At 38.1% G+C, this 21,403-nt stretch overlaps 1 protein-coding gene across 1 annotated transcript in view; it reads right to left on the reverse strand.

The window, feature by feature from the left end:
• Positions 1-21,403, reverse strand: part of bmt2 (base methyltransferase of 25S rRNA 2 homolog) — a 137,627-nt gene that overhangs the window by 22,077 nt on the left and 94,147 nt on the right. Inside the window, exon 4 of the mRNA XM_041215937.1 lies at positions 12,879-12,993. Within this exon, the coding sequence (XP_041071871.1) occupies positions 12,879-12,993 (115 nt within the window). The remainder of the gene's footprint in view (positions 1-12,878; positions 12,994-21,403) is intronic.

The following is a 21,403-nucleotide window of genomic DNA, read 5'->3' on the forward strand; positions in this document are numbered from 1 at the left end:
CTTTCCTTGCATTTGTGCAGCCTTTTCATTTAGCTTGGTACTATCACTTAGCTCATTTGTTGACCTCAGTTGCCTAAATACACAAGTGGTGCCTTTGCCTTTAAGTAGTAAATACTCATTTTGTATCACACCAAATATCTTTTTGAATACTTTCCATTGGTTGTCTTGTTGTTAGGTAAATGCACAAACTTAATTTTTAAACATCCCTATTTGAACATTAGCTTACTAGTTTCAACATTTTTGAAACAACATTTTCTTATTAACCATTAAAAGTTGGCTCCGTCTCGTAGCAGGCTACCCCTGTCTTGCCTATCTTACTATTAGTCTGCTATAAAAAGCATTCTTATTGAAATTGTTCTATGTTCATTGCTGATTTGCTTTCAAACTCCCCCTATGCCTAACATTGTTTTCTATGATTTTCTCAAAAAAATGTATAGCACAGATTGTCATTTGGCCCATGGAGCCTGTAACAGCTCCGTCAGGAAAATATAATAATTTTCATAATTTTGTGATTTATCGTAAGGGTAGGTTAAGAGCGGGGTTTGGATTAGTTTCTCTGTGTGGATGTCTGTGTAGGTGGTTTAATTAAATTGGAGGCAGCTGGTCTGGAGCTTTTGTGTTATCAAAAGGGCAGCTAGGTTTGAAATGCTAAATATGTAAACATGGCTGAAGTTTTAGAATGTGAGGTGTGAGGAACATTTGCATTGTTAGATAAATTAGGTTAGTTTGAATTTCAAAGATATAGTAAGATGTTACACCTAGCCATAAGAAGCTAAATCAAAGGGTGTGTTTACTTTTCCCAAAGGTTACTGATAATATGAGTGCCATGAAATATTTATATTATGAGAAGAGTAAAGTCGCAAAGACATATTGGAACAATAGAATTTACATTAAAAAGGGAAAAACATGTATAAAGGAGATGAGGTTATGTGTAAGGAGGAATGCATTCTAAGATCTAAGAAGTGTGAAAAGCCTCCAGCCTCTATGCTTCAAGTTGCTGTTGACAGGAACTGAAGCTAAGAAAACTCACTGTGAATATCACTGTCCAGGGTAGTGTGTGTGTTGCCTGGGTCTGTTGAAATTTATTTGTTTTTACTGTTGCTTAACAGAGGTGTAACTGGGAGAGAGATTAATTAAGGGATTTAGGAGTTATTGTAGTAGTAATTTGTAGACCTCTACGTGCTTAAAATCTTTTCTTCTATTAATAAATGTTTAATTTAGTTTTGTAAAAAACCTCTAAGACTTGGTGGACTTATTACTACCGAATTCAAGGCACGCATCTTGAAATAAAATATAAATTGCAAAACAGTTGTGGCAGCTGTTTCAACTTTCCCTTGGATTTGAGCAGCTCAGCATTTGCCATTCACTGTGCCATAACAAAATTGGGTGCTCTTTGTGGGATATATTTGAAATTCCTTGATTGATTTGGAGTATCTGAATCTTAAGGTTACAAGTACAAGGGACACTCTGAATTTAGGAGTTGGTGTGAGGTTTTTTTTTAATAAAGCGGTGAGACTGCAATATGGCTTTGGCAGTTGTTAAGACTTGTCTGGGAGTTGAAATTATAACTAATAAAGCTAAGTTAATGGAATTGGCAGATAAGTTACAATTAAGATTACTTGCAGGGGTAAGGAAACCAGACATAATTGAAGGTATGCACAACAGACCGAGTTCTCCAAGGGATGGGTTGTCGGAATGGGCTCAAATTCAACTGCAATTGAAAAAAAATCAGAACTAGAGGCAGCAGGAAAAGAAAAGGAAAGAGAAAGAGCATTCCAAAGGGAACAGGCAGAAAGGCAGGAGAGTAAAAGAAAACAGGAGAGGGAATTAGAAGTTGTGAGATTAGAAAAGGAGGAAAGAAAAAAAAAAGACAAAGAATTCCAGGTTATTTAAAAAAGAGACACCAGAAGGTGAGGAAGGACTTATTTCCACATCAGAAGCCAGTGGGGAGATGTTTAAACTTGTATAAACTCTCCCAGAGTTTGAAGAAAGAAATGTTGAAGCATTCTTTATTTCATGTGAGAAGACAGCTAAACAGATAAAATGGCCACAGGAAAATTGGACTTTGTTGTTACAATCTAGGTTGGTGGGTAGAACACCTATCCTAATATTCCCTCCTTTGGCTCAGTGTCAATTTTTGCCTTATTACACACCTGAGGTATTTGACACCATTAAAGGTGTTATATAATTATATATATTAACTATTGTTAATTGGAAAAATCAGGTAAAAATAGGGATGAAAACAAAAAACTGCAGGTGCTGGAAATCCAAAACAAAAACAGAATTACCTGGAAAAACTCAGCAGGTCTGGCAGCATCAGCGGAGAAGTACAAAGTTAACGTTTCAAGTCCTCATGACCTTTCAACAGAACTAAGTAAAAATACCCCTCTCCTATTTTTCCTTAGTTCTGTTGAAGGGTCATGAGGACTCGAAACGTCAACTTTGTTCTTCTCCGCCGATGCTGCCAAAAATGGGGATGAGTTTTTTAAAAATAAAAAATTCTTGTGTTTTATTACGCATCTGTCGTTGCCCTCAAGAATGCGGTGGTGTGCCTTGTTGAACTGTTGCAATACATGTGGTGAAGTTACTCTCGCAATGCTGTGAATCCTGCAGATACTACATACTGCAGTCATGCAATGCCAGCGGTGGAGGGAGTGGATGTTTAAGCTGGAGCTTGGGTCCTGACCAAGTTGAACTGCTTTGTCCTGGATGTTGTTTAGCTTGAGTATTGTGGCAACTGCACCCAGCCAAGCAAGTTGAAAGTATTCATTAGATTTCTGCCTTGTGCCTTCTAGATAGTCATTCACCACAGAATACCCAACTTCTGACCTGCCCTCATAGCCAAAGAATTTATGTGACTGGTCCAGTTGAGTCTTTGGCGAATGGTGACCCATAGAATATTGATGGTATGGATAAGGCAATGGTAATACTACTGAATGTTAACGATAGCTACACAATAAAATTTGTCGTGGATTATAAGACGTAGGAGCAGAAGTAGGCCATTCGGCCCGAGTCTGCTCCGCCACTCAATGAGGTCATGGTTGATCTGATAATCCTCGACCCTACTTTCCTGCCTTTTTCCCATAACCCTGGATTCCCTTACTGTCTATCTCAGCCTTGAATATACTTAACAACACGGCCTCTGTAGCACCCTGCAGTAATGAATTCCACAGATTCACTATCCTCTGAGAAGAAATTCCTCCTCATCTCTGTCTTAAATGGGCGATCCCTTACTCTGAGATCATGCCCTCTGATCCGAGACTCTCCCACAAGGGGAAACAATCTCTCAGCATCTACCATGTCAAGCCCCCTAAGAATCTTACATGTTTCAATAAGGTCACCTCTCATTCTTCTAAACACTAATGGGAACAGGCCCAACCTACTCAACCTCTCCTCATAAGAAAATCCCTCCATCCTGGAGATCAACCTAATGAACCTTCTATGGACTGCCTCCAATTTCTTTTCTTAGATAAGGTGGCCAAAACTGTTCACAGTATTTTAGCTGTGATCTAACTAGTGCTTTGTATAGTTTTACCAAGACTTCCTTATTTTTATACTCCAATCCCTTTGAAATGAAGGCTAACATTCCATTTGCCTTCCCTATTACCTGCTGAACTTGTATGCTAGCTTTTTGTGATTCATGCATGAGGACACCCAAACCCCTCTGTGCTGCAGCTTTCTTCAGTCTTTCTCCTCTATTCTTCCTGCCAAAGTGCATAACCTCACATTTTCCCACATTATATTCCATCTGCTAAGTTTTTGCCCACCCACTTAACCTGTCTATATCCCTATGTAGACTGTGTCATCCTCACCACTTGCCTTCTCACCTATTTTTGTGTCATCCGCAAACTTGGTGATAGTACATTTACTTCCTTCATCCAAGTCATTAATATATATTGTAAATAATTGTGGCCCCAGCAGTGATCTCTATGGCACTCCACTAGCTACAGGTTGCCATCCTGAAAATGCCCACACTTATCCCAACTCTGTCTTCTATTAGCTAGCCAATCCTCTATCCATCCTAATATACTACCCCCAACACCATGGACTCTTATCTTATTAAGTAACCTTATAATGTGGTACCTTATCGAACGCCTTTTGGAAATCCAAATATATGACATCTACTGCATTGGCAACAGTTCAAAGGAGGTTTACTAGATTGATACCTGGAATGAGTGGGTTGTCTTATGAGGAAAGGCTGGACAGACTGGGCTTTTTCCACTGGAGTTTGGAATAGTGAGGGGTGATTTGACTGAAGTATACAAGATCCTGAACGGTCTTGGCTAGGTAGATGTCGAAAGGATGTTTCCTCTCGTGGGTGAGTCCAGAACTAGGGGGTATTGTTTTAAAATTAGGGGTCATCCTTTTGGGGCAGAGATGAGGAGAATTATTTTCTCTCAGGGTTGTGCAGCTTTGGAATTCTGTGCCTCAGAAGATGGAGGAGGCAGGGTCATTGAATATTTTTTTTAAGGCAGAGGTAGTTTGATTCCCTTGCCTAACAAGAATCAAAGCTTTTCAAGGTTAGATGGGAATGTGGAAATCGAAACAAGGTGATCAACCATGATTTTATTGAATAGTGGAACAGGCTTGAGTGGCCAAATGGTCTACTCCCGTTCCTATTTCCTATGTTATGTACTGGTTCCCCTTTATTTATCCTGCTTGTTACCTCCTCAAAGAACTCTAATAAATTTGTCAGGCATGATTTCCCTTTCATGAAGCCATGCTGACTCTGCTTGATTATATTATGTATTTCTAAATGCTCCGCTATTACATCCTTTATAATAGACTAACATTTTCCCAATGACAGATGTTGAGCTATACCTGTTTTTTGTCTCCCCTTTTTGAATAAGGGTATCACATTGCCCATTTTCCAAATCTCTGGGACTTTTGCAGAATCTAAGGATTCTTGGAAGATTACAACCAGGGCATCCATTATCTACTTCCTTTAATATCCTAGGATGCAACCCATTACGTCCAGGGGACTTCTCGGCCTTTAGCGCCATTAGTTTCTCTAGTACTTTTTCGCTAGTGATAGTTATTGTAATTATTTCCTCCCCCACTTTTTCCCTTTGATTATTTAGTATTTTTGGAATGCTATTAGTGTCTTCTACCGTGAAGACTGATACAAAGTATTTATTCAACAGCTCTGCCATTTCCTGGTTCCCCATTATTTCCCCAGCGTCATTCTCTAAGGGGTCAATGTTCACTTTGGCCTCTCTCTTCCTTTTAATATATTTAAAGAAACTCATACTGTCTGTTTTTATTTTACTTGCCAGTTTACCCTCAAAGTTTATTTTCTCCCTCTTTATTAATTTTTTGGTCATCTTTTGTTGGTTTTTAAAACTTTCCCAATCCTCTGGTTTACCACTAATCTTTGCCACATTGTATGTTTTTTTTCTTTCAATTTGATACTATCCTTAACTTTCTTGGTTAACCATGGTTGGTTTATTCCCTTCCTAGGATCCTTCTTTCTTACTGGGATGTATCTTTGTTGTGAGTCATGAACTATTTTCTTAAATGTCTGCCATCAACTGTCTTTTCTGCTAAACTCCTTTCCCAGTTCACTCCAGCCAACTCTGCCCTCCTCCCTTTGTAATTACCCTTATTTAAGTTTAGCATAGTTGTTTCCGACCCAAGTTTCTCACTCTCAAACTGAATACTATATACTACCATGTTATGGTCAATGTTTCCCAGGGGATCTTTTACTCAGAGATCATTTATTAAACCTGCCTCATTGCACATTATCAGATGCAAAATAGCCTGATCCCTGGTTGGATCCCACAACATACTGTTCCAGGAAACAGTCCCAAATACACTTTATGAATTCAGTGGTTACCTCTGCCAATTTGATTTTCCCAATCTACATGAAGATTAAAGTCACCCATGATTAATGTACTGCTTTTTTTACATGCCCTCATTATGTCCTGATTTATTCTCTGTCCTACAGTATAGCTACTGTTAGGGGGCATACAGACTACTCCCACCGGTGTCTTCTTCCCCTTGTTATTTCTTACCTCCAACTATTTGGATTCTACATCTTCCGGTACAAGATCATTTCTTGCTACCGTACTATTCCATCTCATACTAATAAAGCTATCCCACTACCCTTTCCTTCCTGTATATCCTTTCGAAAAGTCACATACTCTTGAATATTTAGTTCCCAGCTTTGATCTCCTTGTAACCATGTCTATGTAATGACTAAAGCAACCAAACATCTCTTTCCTTTCCTCCGCTTAACTCCCTGAAGCGCTAAACTCTGGCACTCTATTGTAAGTCGCACTAAATTGCCTCCTTCTATATGCTCCTAACACAAAAGGTCTATCGACTTCACTTAATGAGGATCCAGTTCCAGCTGGTTCTTAGTTAAGCTGCTCTTTCATTGGAACCCTTGGAAAAAGAAACCCTGCGTATGACTGGCAGCTACAGAATTTAAACTGTAGATTTCAGTTTAATGGGAAAATACTGGCACTAATCTAACCTAATTCTAAACTAACTAGGGTTAGGAGGAATATTGTACAAAAATATCTTTTGTTCTGTTTTTAGGGTTCTCTGTCTAAATCTATTCAATTCCAGTTAAAAAAGACAGTAGAAATGTGGTTCAGAGCTGAAGTATTTATACAGGATACAGATGTGTCTCCCAATATTTTAAAATTTTGTTATGCGCAATTAAATTACTATTTGTATCAAACCCCAAAAATTATTACACCAGTGATGTAATAGAATTCTGTTCATTGCTATGAAAGAGTTATGACTCAGAAGGATGAGTCAGTCTATTGAATGCCTTGAATTCAACAGATCAAGCAAGATCTTCAGCCTTTAAAGATGAAACAATCCCTCATGATGAAGCCATTGACTTCACCTTTTAAATGGAATTTTCCCCCCTAAAAATAATCACATGAAGCCAGGTTCTGAAGTGTGGCCACGTTTCCATGCTTCTATAGTTTTTCATTCAGTACTGGACCTCAGCAGTTCCCACCTCCACGCAGACCGCCTACCCCCACCACCAAACCCCAAATACAGTAAATAGCAGGTTAGGAGCCAAGGCTAAGAAACAAAAAATCATATGGTTTGGATAAACAGTGAAAATGGCAGAGAAACCTCCACATTATGAGGTAAAACAGAAAATCAATTCATCTAAAAATATAAAACACACTGGGAGGAGTGGGGGGAGGGGTGGTGCAGGCAGAATTCCAGCCAAAATTTTTCAAAGTAAAAAGTCATATTAAGATCCTAGAGTATTTGTAAACATACGTTGATATGTATAAATTAATTTTGATAACACTGCAGCCAATACTTAAAGTTTTTATTTCTGCATGTGTGAAACGATATTATGCACTGGAAAAATTACTGATAATTCCCAGATAAATAAAAATCTTGTGTTTTGGAATAACAGGAGTTTTTGTGTTTAGAAATATGTTTTGCTCATGGAATTTACAACCAAGTCTTCATACCCAATAATAAGCTTAGAGTGTTCTGAAAGAGTTTGTTCTGTAACAAATAAATATACAGCGGAGACTGGTGAGGAACAGTATTGGCTAAAATAGAATTAATAATTAAACATTCAATGACTTTTATCATAAATATTATGTTTAAATCCAAATGTGCAGAAGAAACACAATGCTAGACTTATGAATTGTCTGAATGTATAGGACTATTGTGCAATTTTATATCAATCATATATACTAAATTTATTCAGGATATGATGATGACCCATTCTTATAACACTCCCACACTTATAACACTCCAACGGTGGGCACTTTGTTTAAAAAAATCATTGCTGTTTGGATGAGCTGCTTTTGTTAGAAATGTCTGTTGTGGAAATTCCATTCCAACCACCAGCAGTGTTTTAAATTCACAGTTTTGGCTTTGCATCAGCACAGGGATTCTGGGTTACAAGTTCCCACCCACCTGCAGCTGGCTATTTTCCCAAGTGTGTAGTATTAAACACCACCAAGCTGAAAAGTGCATTGGATTCTAATGACCTTGGTTTCACCAAATTAAAGGCATGCTACTGTAAAATGTATGCTATTAACTTGCAATTTGAAATCCTGTGCCTCTATTTTCTATACAAATGTCTTTCTGGTTTTGGGTGCAGTGCAGGGAATTTATTACATATTGTGAAAAAACATTTCTCAATGTATCTGCATTATTAACTCTTCACTGTCAATAGAAAAGAACTGAGTGTTAGTTGCTACAGCACTTAAAACATTTTTATTAAATTGAGAAACTGAAGCAAAGATCAATAATGCAAGGATGAAAAGAGGGGGAGAGGAGGACAACTACATCCGGAATCATCAATATGCAACAGGAAATAAAAGAGGCCATGTGACCCTCATAAGGCTGTCATAGATAACATTCCTGTTCCTGTTACTTCATGCATCAAATTCAAGATGGTGAAGATGATAACTTTATTAAATGAAAAGAGTTTGAAAGCAATGGAAATTCTTCACTTATCTATCTTCCACAAACTTACAAACCTAGTGCAAAAATACAAGCTGGATAACTCAATTCATGGTCCACCTGAAGGCATAGTTTTTTTTTGGATAATTTTTCTCAAACTTTCCTTGGTAAATTTTGGAAATTCCTCCCTGTGGCTCATATACAGATCAATAATAAGGTAACTCTTTTGAAATTGGCTGTTATGACCTGGATGGATAGGGGCCTGACTTTCACAACCTCTCAGCCCAAATGACAACATAACAAGTGTCTTTCTGCTATCAATTTAGAAATATGTTGCTTTGAGATGAATTTTTAACCAAGATTTTATCAGTGCAAGAAACAGCATTTCCTAGAGCTGGGGCAGGATGGGGTAAGTAGCGGGTAGGCAGCTCGGGTAGCAAGGCATAGTAATGGGGTGCATACGTCACAGCCCACTTACAGGGGTGTGAGAGGGAAAGACTGAGGCTTGATGGTTGAGGTTAGAGCCTGGCAATGGTGGCATGGTGGTGTTACTGGGGTTGGTGGGAGGGCATCAGAGCCTTACAGTGGAATGGGAGGGAGGGAAAGATTGCAGCTTGGTGGGGGAGTCAGAGTCTGGCAATGGGGTGTGATAGATCCTGGATTGAACGTGTTGGCTGATTGTGTGAATGAGGGGAGGCCGTAATCTGCAGAAGGGAAGACAAAGGTTTGCTCCAGGGGCTGACTGGAGCACTCCTGCTCCTTCTGACCCACAAGGCACTCATATGCTGGAAATAGCTGTTCACGTCTACGTTTAGTAGTCGAGTTTCCTGAGCCCTGGGAAACTCAGCCAGCAGCTGTTAAATTTAAAGCAGGCTCCCTGCTGCACTGTGGCAGTCTGATTTAAATGCCACAATGGAAGACACCGCCATTTTGCCTTCTGGTCTAAGAATGATGGGAGGTGCATACACTGAGTTAGGGACACATTTCCCCAAATTTTAATGTCAACCCCAAAGTGATTGGCAGAATTTCTGTAGGAATTGTAAATGCAGTATGGTATTAGAGATTCTAAGGGTTAAAGCAATAAATTGAATTCAAAGGTTAAGTTTATAAAACTACGTAAGCAAAACTTGCATATCAGAATGTCCTAGATTTAACTCAGAATCTGCCTCAAGTTAGTTAATCTCAGCCAAGGTGGCAGGCAGGTACTACATTCAATATCAGTGTCCCTGGGATAGGGAGAGGAACATCAACTACTTTTTAAACTTCTAGCTGCTATCCTAAAATCCCTTCTGGAATGTATTGCCTGTGGACATTTGGGAATGCGGGTTCATCTACTTGCGTAACTCCAAGCCTTAGGCCATTTGTGGGATCAGCACAGAGTGAGGTGAAAAAATTTTGTTCTGCTGAATTGAGATAGGAATAGGGAAGTAAGCCTAAGGCAAGGCTGAGGGGCTGAAGGAATGGGAAGGTCACACATCTATGTCTTCAGGGTCTAGGACATGTTGTTCGGTCACTGTTTATTGTAATAAAGTTATCTAAGACGTTAAGCGGACTTTATAACCATGGTAACAGAATCATTGAAAGAGACTGAGGATAGCAGTGGTTCCATCCACTCGGCACTTCTGACTGAAGATTGTTGCGAATGTTTCAGCCTTATCTTTTGCACTGATGTGATGAGCTACCCCATCTTTGAGGATGAGGATATTTGTTAAGCGAGTTGTTTAATTGTCCACCATCATTCACGACTGGATGTGTAGGACTGGAGAGCTTAGATCTGAGCTGTTGGTTGTGAAATCACTTAGCTCTGTATATCACTTGCTGCTTATGCTGTCTGGCATGCAAGTAGACCTGTGTTGTAGCTTCATGTATTATGGTTTAGTGTTATTAAGTATGGAATGTAGAGATCAAAAGATGGAATTGCTGTATGTGTTTTGAGAAAAGCACTGCTTGCTGTAGTCATGTTAGAATTGTGTAGTATGGTACCTGAGTTCATAGTGAAGTGTGAACTCAATAATAAATCATATAAACATACTACAATCATGTTGTGTGATTTGATTGAGTATGCATGTTGAAAGGTGTAACATGAGCTTGTTAAAGACAAAGACCTGATTCTGCAGTTTTTACAACTGATGTCAGTGTTTAAAACTAACAAAACAAAATAGAATAGGAACCAATTCAACAGACATGAGTTGAGAATCAGTCTGGCTTAGATCTGATGCCCCATGCTCAAACAGTTTGCTGATTTAGATCGGTACCTAGATCCATCATGGGTAAGCTACTAGAAAGAAACATTGGCCTGGATTTTGCCGTTGGTGAGCAGGGGGCGAGGCCCACCTGCCGACACGTAAAGTGACGCGGGATGACATTGGGCAGAACCCCCAATGTCATCCCGCCCCATTTAAATTTTCAGGAAGGCGGGGGCGCAGCCAAATCAGCTGTGCACCCGCCAACCCGTCAATGGCCAACTGAGGCCATTGACAGGATCATTGAAATAATTTAAGGACCTGCCCGTCCAACGTTAAGGTTGGCGGGCAGGCCAGGAGCCCTGGCGGGCAATAGAAAAAACACGAAACCTCATCCACCGGCGGGTTGAGGTTTCATCTAGGGATTTAAAAAGTTTAATAAAGTTTTAGTGTAATTTTTGAACATGTCCCATCTCATGTGATATTGTCATGAGGGGGACATGTTAAGGATTTTTTTTTCCATTTTTAATGTTTTTAAAACTGTCAGTGGTCTCCCTGAGGCAGCACTTTGCATCAGGGAGATGCACGCTCTTTCGCGCACCATGAAAAATATTTCCCCTCACCATCCTACAAACCTTCTGCCAATTCTTTGCATATATGGACATCTATGCATCTATGGTCAGTAACTACAGGACTGAGGGGAAAAAAACTGAAGGAAAACGTGGAGCTAAGTTGTTCAACTTTTCACTGAAAGCCTTCAAAATGGAAGACCCTGTTTGGCTTTGGTTTTTGTTTCGCTCCAGAGGGCAGCATTAGGGATCCATCATACTTATACAAGTCACACCAAACAGAAGAAGGTTTCAAAGCTAGGGTGGCAAACCTGCATCTTTATCTGAGGAGAGGATTTGACCTGGAAGGAAACACTTGAAAATGGTCAATGGGCAGCCATAGAGACCTTTCAGAGGTTAACTAATCTCTGACCTCTACTACCAAAGCATCAGGATTCAAGAAACAAGGAAATGCAAAAAAAAAAGAATTTATGCTACAGTGCACGTTTGATATCTTTAAATCAGTGCAAAGGATCGAGGAACTTCAAGTGCAAATTACATCTAACACAAACTGAACTTCTGCAATCTTTTAGTTTAAAAAACATTGCGCTTGTAGCTGGCACTGCCCACAAAGCTGGCACATCCCCAGACTGAATGAATCATCATGGCGATTTTCCACAAATTGCGCCTGTTTATGGGTCTTTGAGGAGGCTCTTAAAAAATAAGCTTTTACAGCACAAGAATATTAATCAGCACTTTTAAGTTTTTAAATATTTTAAAAAAGTTAATTTACTAAGAAACTGACTACTGTACACCAATGAAAATACTAAAATAGTTTATATAGTTTATTAAAGTTATTTTCAGTTTTTTAAAATCAGCTTACTCACACTGATTAAAAATGCTTATATATTGTGGTAAACCTATTTTCGATTGCATCAATAAAATTGTACCAGGTTACCGCTCTTAAACATATCAATTAATATTTTTCATACAAAAAATTGTGTCATAAAATGGCATCCAATTACGCTGGTTTATGGAAGATCTGGTGTTCAGCAATATGCAAATGAGCTCGAGTGGAAACTTGGGCAAAAAAATCAGTTCAGAAAACTATCACAATTTTGTGCAATTTGTGCCTAGAAACTCAACCAAGAGTACATACTTTACCTTTACATCTGTTGAATTCCATTCAAATCCATTGCTCACTGATTTAACCGGTCATTTGGATTATTGCATTTGATTAAGTATCATAATTTGCCACTGCACCCAATTTGGTCTCATCCACTAATTTAAATATTTTGCATAATATTCTATCCTTAAAGAAATTTCTAAAATTTATAAATAACAATAACCCTAACTCTAATCTCTGTGGAATTCTGCTGTCAGCAGGTTTTCATTTTGAAAATTATCCACACACCATCACTCTTTGGTGTATACTTTACGGCCATCAATCTAACTTAATACTTTACCATTATCCCCTGTGCACTCTTGTTGTGAATTAGCTGGTTATTTGGGTCAGGGTCAAATTTCTTTCTGAAATCTAGCTAATTAACATCCACTGCCTTATCCCCATCAATCAGATCTTGCTCTTCAGAAAAATCCAGCCAGTTGGTTAAACGCACTCCCTACCTACTGAACACATGCTGGCTCTCTCCAATTGGGTCCTGGTCTTCTGAATGGTTATTCCGAATGGTGTCTAATCCAAGCTCATTTCTAAAATACTATGTAAATGCATAAAGATATAACGTACCTCCACTGCAGGCACAATGTCAATGCCAACTGCTAGAAATTCATCAAACTTCAAAAATGGGTTAAAGCAGCTTCCAACATCCAGTAGTCTGATCTTTCCTGAAAAAGATATTAACCTGGAAAAGATAGTGGACAAAGTCAAATGATTAAAGATATTAAGTCTCCATGTCATGATTTTGTAGCATACATCAAGTCACACAAAAATGGATGTCTAGTGAGGACAAAATCAAGCAGGGAACACAGGCTACCAATGAGATATGAAAACCCTAGTTTGATATTTGCTCTTTCAAGCTAATAGGAATTGTAACCAAAATTGTAACCATTGTCACCTCAGCTAACGCAGCATAAGATGGGAATTGACATCTTGGCCTACGTGGCTCAAAATAAAAGTTTACAGAGCAACTGGGGTAGGCAAAGGTACAAATAACAAATACTTTGCTGAAAAAACATTAAAATTTAACCAACTGTTTGCATTCACTGGGACAGACCAAATCAGCTTAAAACTCATACCTGCAGAAAACACATCTTCCTGTTACTGAACTTAAGTATACTTGATCCCTTGGATGCAGTGCGGAGTGGAAAATTGAATAGGCATCTACCATATCAAGTCCCTTAAGAATTTTACATGAGATAATGCCATAGAGGCATCACCGCTCTTCTTCTAAATTCTCAGGATATAGGCCTTTTCTACTCAATCTCTCCTCATAAAACAATCCCCTCATCCCTGGAATCAGTCTAATGAACCCTTGTTGCACTCCCTCTAGGGCAGTGGATCCTTCTTTAGTTAAGCGGACTGCACACAGTACTCCAAGTCTTGTACAATTGCAGTACCCAGACAAATTTGTCAAACATGACTTTCCTCTCATAAATCCACATTGACACTGTCCAATTATATTCCGATTCTCTAAGTGCTCTGTTACCACATCCCTAATAATAGATTCCAGAATTTTCCCTACCATTGATTTCAGTCTAATTGGCCTAAAATGCCATGTTTTTTCTCCCTCCTTTCTTGAATAGTGGGGTCACATTTGCTACCTTCCAATTCATGGGGACTGTCCTAGAATCTAAAGTCTGGAAGATGAAAATCTAATACACCCACTATCTCCATAGCTACCTCCATAGGACTAGGATGCAGGCCATTAGATCTAGGGAATTTGTCCTCTAGATCTATTTCCTCACGAACAATAATATCTCCAAGTTCCCCATTTTTATGAAACCCTTGATTTGCCATTATATCAGGAGTGTTTTTTGTGGCTTCCACCATAAGCCCATCAAGTCTGCTCCGCCATTCAATCATGGCTGATAAGTTTCTCAACCCCATTCTCCCGCCTTCTCCCCGTAACCACAAAGACATACAAAATATTAGTTTAATGTCTTGCCATTTCCTCATTTCCCCTTATAATTCTTCTCATCTCTGCCTCTAAGGGATATAAGTTTACCAATGCTAATCTCTTCCTTTTTATGTACATATAGAAGCTTCACAATTGTTATTTGTATCTATTGATGACATTTAAAATAAATCTTTAAAATGAGAACTGACACTGAGAGGAGACAAGTCAACTGGAACCAAGATGAAAGTAAAATAAAAGCAAAAAACTGCAGATGCTGGAAGTCCAAAACAAAAATAAAAATACCTGGAGAAACTCAGCAGGTCTGGCAGAAAGTAAAATATTGCAGATGCTGGAAATCAAATAAAAAGAGAAAATGGTGGAAAATCTCAGCAGGTCTAACAGTATCTGTGGAGACAAAAAAGGAGTTAATGTTTCGAGTCCTTACGATTTCTTCAGAGTTGGAGAAGCATCTGAAGAGTCATAAGGATTTGAAACGTTAACTCTGTTTTTCTCTCCACAGATGCTGTTAGACCTGCTGAGTTTTTCCACCATTTTCTGTTTTTGTTTCAACTGGAACAAATCTGTCTAAAATATTTATTGTCTAAGCAGATAAAGGAAATAACGAAACCAAAATTGTCTGGAAAAGTTTGAACCATCAAACCTTTGAAACATGTTAGAAAACATTTAAAACTATTGCACAGCCAAGAAGTAGGGAATTTTTTTCCCTGTCCCCAAAGTCAAAATTGGTGCCACTGTCACCAGTATGAAAAAATATTAAAACAGCAGCTTTAAGAAACGCAAACTCCTTTATGGAGCTCTATACATGACTAATTATTTTGGTGAATGTAAAAATCATTCCAACCTGATCCCAAGATGTGTAAATAAATGCCAATACAGTTAGAATTACCATCATAAATACAATACTAATTAGATTAGCTCTGTCTAATTTGACAAAAAGCAAAGAAATAAACGATGAGTTGAATTAATGAATGTCAGCACTCAAGTCTGTGAATGGAGAAAATTAAAACCATTTTCTGAGCAAAATGTAAAATAAGGAAGTAATGATGTCAATCTATTATGGAAATGATAAGAGCTGTTTTGGCAAGTTTCATGGCAAAAATAATTGATGATAGAATTGTACTGTTTAATGATTTTGGATAACTGTTCAAATTGTTATTGCTAATCCAGTAAATCAAATGTTAATGCACAATCTGTTTGTGTTTTGGTTTTGTGTTGTTTTATTAATGCAGGAGAAGTTTTGGTACATTTATGTTTTCTACAATGAAAAACAAATGCTTTTCTTTAAATAGTTATTTTGTCAAATTGGCAAGCCATTCTGAAAGAATGCTATAGATCTTATGGTATCAGTTGACTCCATAATTTTATGTACTGTGCACATAGAATATATAAATCTTATATCTGCATACTGCTCATCATTCATTCCATGATAAATTCTTATATAAATAACAGAAATGGCCTATATAAGCTTCTCATATAATAACCTGATTCTGCGCAATGTCTCCACTTTCAGGAGGGTGAAAGTGCATTACAGGAAATTTACATCGACAGTTTCAATTATAAATATAAAGATGGGAATTTATTATAGAAATACGAAAAGGGTGGAGTATATGATGTTAAAATTGGGAGCAAATTGTATCTGCACACTTTGATCCAATTATCCCAAGACTTCCAATCCTGATTCAACTGAAAACTATGGATTCATAGAATGGTTACAGCACAGAAGGAGGCCATTCAGCCCATTGTATTTGTGTAAGAGCACTCACCTAGTTAAACTCCCTACCTTTTCCCTTTAGCCATGCAAAAATCTCCTTCGCAGATAACGATCCAATTCTCTTTTGAAAGCTATAATTGAATCTGCCTCCACCAAAATCCCAGGCAGTGCATTTCAGATCCTAATCACTTGCTGCAAAGAAGAGGTTTTCCTCATGTCGCCTTGCTTTTTTTGCCAATCACCTTAAATAGGTGTCCTCACCTTAAATCGGTGTCCTCACCTTAAATTGGTGTCCTCTGGTTCTTGATCCCTTCATCAATGGGAACAGTTCCTACCTATCTACCCCATCCAGACTGCTCATGATTTTGAATACCTCTATTAAATCTCCTCTCAACTGTCTCTCTCAAAGGAGAACAGATCTAGCTTCTGTAATCTATCTGCATAACTGAAGTTCCTCATCCCTGGAACCGTTCTTATGAAGTTTTCTTGCACCCTGGCTAATGCTGTCACATCCTTCTTCAAATAGCTATACAAATAACCAATGTATGATAATCAGTCAAGCTGGTAATGTGACTCATTTATGCTTGCTAGACGCGACATACATTCATATGCAGGACTTGTTCTACAATACATACGAACGTATGAATTAGGAGCATGAGAAGGCCATTTGGCCCCTCAAGCCTGCTCTGCCGTTCAATAAGAATATTGGTGACCTGACTGTGGTCTCAACTCCACATTTTGCTTACCCCCGATAACCTTTGACTCCCTTGTTAGTCAAGAATTTATTTACCTCTGCCTTAAAAATATTCATTGACCATGCCTCCAACACTCTCTGGGCAAGAGGGTTACAAAGATTCATAATCCTCAGAGAAGAAACTTTTTCTCATCTCCATCTTAAATGGAAGAGCCCTTATTTTTATACTGTGTCCCCTAGTTCTAGTGTCTCTCTCATCCTTTCAGCATCTGCCCTGTCAAGTCCCCTTAGGATCTTATATGTTTCAATAAGATCACTTCTCATTCTTCTAAACTCCAATGGAAACAAGCCCAGTCTATCCAACCTTTTCTTGTAAGATAACCGCCTCCCCCCACCATCCCAATTACCAGTCAAGTGAATTTTCTCTGATCTGCTTCTTTCTTGCATAAGGAGACTAAAACAGTACACAGTAATCCAGATGTGGTCTCGCCAAAACCCTGTACAACTGTAGCAAAACTTACCTACTTTTATATTCCATTCCCTTTGCAATAAACAACAACATTTCATTTGCCTTCCTAATCACTTGCTGTACCTGCAAACTAACTTTTCCTGATTCATGTACTAGGACATCCAGATCCCACAGTACCTCAGAGTTCTGCAATCTCTCTCCATTTAAGTAATGTACTGCTTTTCTATTCTTCTTGCCAAAATGGACAATTTCACATTTTCCCACATTATACTCCATCTGCCAAATTTTTGCCCTCTCACTTATCCTATCTATGTCCCTTTGCAGATTTCTTATGTCCTCTTCACAAATTACTTTCCTACCTATCTTTGTGTCATCAGCAAATTTAGCAACAATATATCTGGTCCCTTCATCCATGTCACTGATATAAATTGTAAATAACTGAAGCCCCAGCACTGATTCCTGTGGCACTCCACTCGTCACATCTTGCCACCCAAGAAAGACCCATTTATCCCTACTCTCTGCTTCCTGTTAGCTAGCTAATCCTCAATCCATGCTAATATGTTACCCCCTATACCACAAGCTCTTATTTTGCGTAGCAACCTTTGATGTGGCACTTAGTCAAATGCCTTCCAGAAATCTAGGTACAGCACATCACAGGTTCCCCTGTATCCACATTACTTGTTACTTGCTCAAAAAAATTAGTCAAACATGTATTTACCCTTGATCTCAGTTCCTTTTGTGCAATGCCTTAAAAGATTGTTATCCAAAATCTTTAAATGACACAATACTTTTATAACCAATTATGGAGTCATGCATGTTTACAATATACAAAGTGATTTCTTGAAAATATTTGGAGTCATACTGAATTAATTTATACAATTCCAATTTTGCTTGGAGAATGTTGCTTCCCTCCCATCATTAAGTATTTGCTAACTTTTCAGTCTAAAATGTGTGCATATATCTAATTTTCAGTTCCCATAGGAAATTCTGTATACCAAAAGCTTAATTATGTGCTTCTGAAATTGGTATTATAAAGTGTAACTGAAATATGTAACCCCATTATTTAAGAAAGGCAAGAGAGAGAAGCTAGAAAATTATAGACTTGTTAGTCTAACAACTGTAATAGGAAAACTGTTGGAGTCTCTAATTAAGGACAGAGTGACTGAGCACTTAAGAGAAATTTGTGCTGATTAGAGCGCCAACATGGATTTGTAAAGGACAGATCATGTCTAATGAACCTAAGTGAACTTTTTGAGGTAGTAACTAGAGTGGTGTAGAGCAGAATATTTATATGGACTTCCAGTGGGCATTTGATGAGAGCCTAGATAAGAGACTGGTAGCTAAAATTAAAATTCATGGAATTAAAGGCAAATTATTGGCTGAGTTAGGCAGTGGAAGATAATGTACATGTACTCGAATCAGAGATTAATAGATTTTTGCTAGCAAAGGTAAGGATATGGAGCCAGGGGGTGGATGGAGTTAGGAAATATATCAGTCATAATCTGCCTGAATAGCAGTAATAACTCAAGAGGCTGAATGCCCTACTCTTGTCCTATGTTCCTAATTGTAAGAAATTGGCAAGTTTTTTTAAAAAAAAACAAACTGGCAATATGTAGGTGGTATAATATTTTGGTGAATACAAGAGGCAATTTATTAATTAAGGGCAGAGGAGCTTTAGAGTCATTAATAGAGTGCCATTGGGAATAGTATTCACAATCAGCATGAAAGGCTCAGATTGCAAACTCAATGAGACATATGGACCTATGTTAATTTTTAAAAAATAAACTGGGGTCATTTTGTAAATCAAAATGAATGACCACTAATTCTATTGAAACACCACTAATTTTAATGAGTGAGATTTGGTGGATCTGTTAAGTACCTTTAATTGCTGTTCAAATATTACCTGCTGTTAAGCCGTTATTCCCTTTGAAATTAGGCATTCTTGTGTCTGCCCTGATGAGTGAAAGATGAAAAACTTTGACAGCGTGTCATTTTAAAAAAAAACAATATTCAACTTCTGTACTACCAAGTAACTACCTTAAAATTTGTATTACAATACAATGAAGCTTATTAAATCTCATTGAAACATTAAGATCCCAAGGGGACTTGACAGGGTTGATACTGGGATGATAGTTCCTTTTGTGGGAGAGACTAGAACTAGGGCACACAGTTTAAGAATAAGATGGAGATGAGGAGAAATTTTCTCAGAAATCATTAGTCTGTGGAATTTTCTTCCCCACAAAGCAGTAGAGGCTCGGTCATTGAGTTTATTCAAGGCTAAGTTAGGTGGAATTTTGATAGGCAAGAGAGCCAAGGGTTATGAGGGGCAGACAGGAATGTGGAGTTGAAACCACAACTAGATCAGACATGATCTTATTAAATGGCCGGACAGGCTCGAAAGGCTGAATGGCCTGCTCCTAGGTCCTATGTTCCTAAGCCTTTCCTTTATACAGGCATGAATTTTCTGGCAGCAAATATTCTTTGTTTACAATAGTATCCTGTAGCTACAATTCTTATCAAAAGCAACTGTGATAATCTTCATTTTGTCATAGCTACATGCCATTTTGGAGGCGAGTACTTCCATGCCCCTACTATGATTTCATTCCTTCTATAACTAAAGCATACACTTCTGCTGCACAATGTTTAAAGCCTTTTGGTAGATAATTTATATATCAAGTTACAAAGTTCTGTATTTTGCATTTCTAAAGTGATAATAATCTGCCTCTAAACCAAACAATTACATTATGGAGACAAATTAAAAATTCACATTGAAGTTAAAGCCAATTTTGTAAATTCTGAACAAACTTGTACATTTCCAACTTTGGAGAACAGGTTGACAACTATAATGTACTGTGCAGTAAACGGATGGAAAATCGGTGTGAATTTTAAGCTACTTGCAATATCAATGAGCCAGAAAAACAAGATAATTACCTGTGAAATATGTTAGCAAGGGAACCAAACCGGTACAAAAAAAATTGGATAATTACAGCCAGTTACAAACTACAGTACGTGACAAAGTTGTGGAAACAGCTGTCACTGAAGAGCAACACTGCTTAGAAGTCTTTATTTGACACGCTTGATTAATTGAATAATACATTTCAATTTCTCATATTTCAGCAGTAATTATAGCAAACAGGTGCATGTAAATTTTAATATAACAAATATGTACTATACAGTGCAATATTCCAGAAAATTGTGTTTAAGACTAATTAACAGAATAAAGGGTAGAAAGATGAGCCTTGGGGAGCAAAATTAACCTATTGCTCTCACCATATTAATTATGCCTTCCAGTGACAATCTGCATTTAACAAAGTAAGTATCCTTTTGTTAGTCCAGGACAAGCTAGTAAAACACTATACTCAGTACTTTCTGAAGATAATGATGGAATCATCAACATTTTAAAAGTGCCTGAATTTTTGACAATGCTAGATGGATACTTCAGAATGTTCTCAATTGAAATGAGCATATAATTTTCTTGTTCTATCTTCTTTAGAAACTACAGCACTTTCATTAATCATGCAATGCAGGTTCTGAACAGAAATGCAGCACCACAGCGTAATTTAAAATCTTTTATATCGTGCTCGCCAACTGTGCTCCTTTTAAGGCTGTTTTAAGTACCTATAATGTACTTTCATTAACCTCTCATCAGTTCATAGTCAGTGCGGTTCAGCGTTAGCACTCACTGCTCTGGGTCAGAGAAAATTGTGGGTTGAGTCCTACACCAGGGCATTAGCACATAGTTTAGGCTGATACTGCAGTGCAGTGCAGTGCAAAGGAGATGATGAGATGTTAAACCAAGGTCTTACTGAAGCAAAATATCACGTTGCACTCTCTCAAGGAACAGCAGCTCCTCATTTCCTCCAGCAACATTACCAAAATAGAGGACTCGAAACGTCAACTCTTTTCTTCTCCGCCGATGCTGCCAGAGCTGCTGAGTTTTTCCAGGTAATTCTGTTTTTGTTTTGGATTTCCAGCATCCGCAGTTTTTTTGTTTTTACCAAAATAGATTTGTTGGCCCTTCATTTCATTGCTGTTTGGGAGAGTAACTGTGCACAAATCGTCTGCTGTATTTGCCTACAAAACAACACTGACTGTTCTTTGAAAGTTCTGAAGCATGTTTGGACATCCTGAGATTGTGGACGGCATTAAACACATTCAAGTTCCTCTTTTGCAACTTACTTAGCATCTTAAAACCAGCAAAGCATCAATGCTTTGCGAATGTTATATACTTAAAACTGAATCTACAGCAATCTGCTATTTGACGCTGAAATCAACACACGTATCACAAAAGCTGCAGCTG

This window comes from Carcharodon carcharias, chromosome 21, assembly GCF_017639515.1.
Source record: "Carcharodon carcharias isolate sCarCar2 chromosome 21, sCarCar2.pri, whole genome shotgun sequence".
Taxonomy (NCBI): Eukaryota; Metazoa; Chordata; class Chondrichthyes; order Lamniformes; family Lamnidae; genus Carcharodon; species Carcharodon carcharias.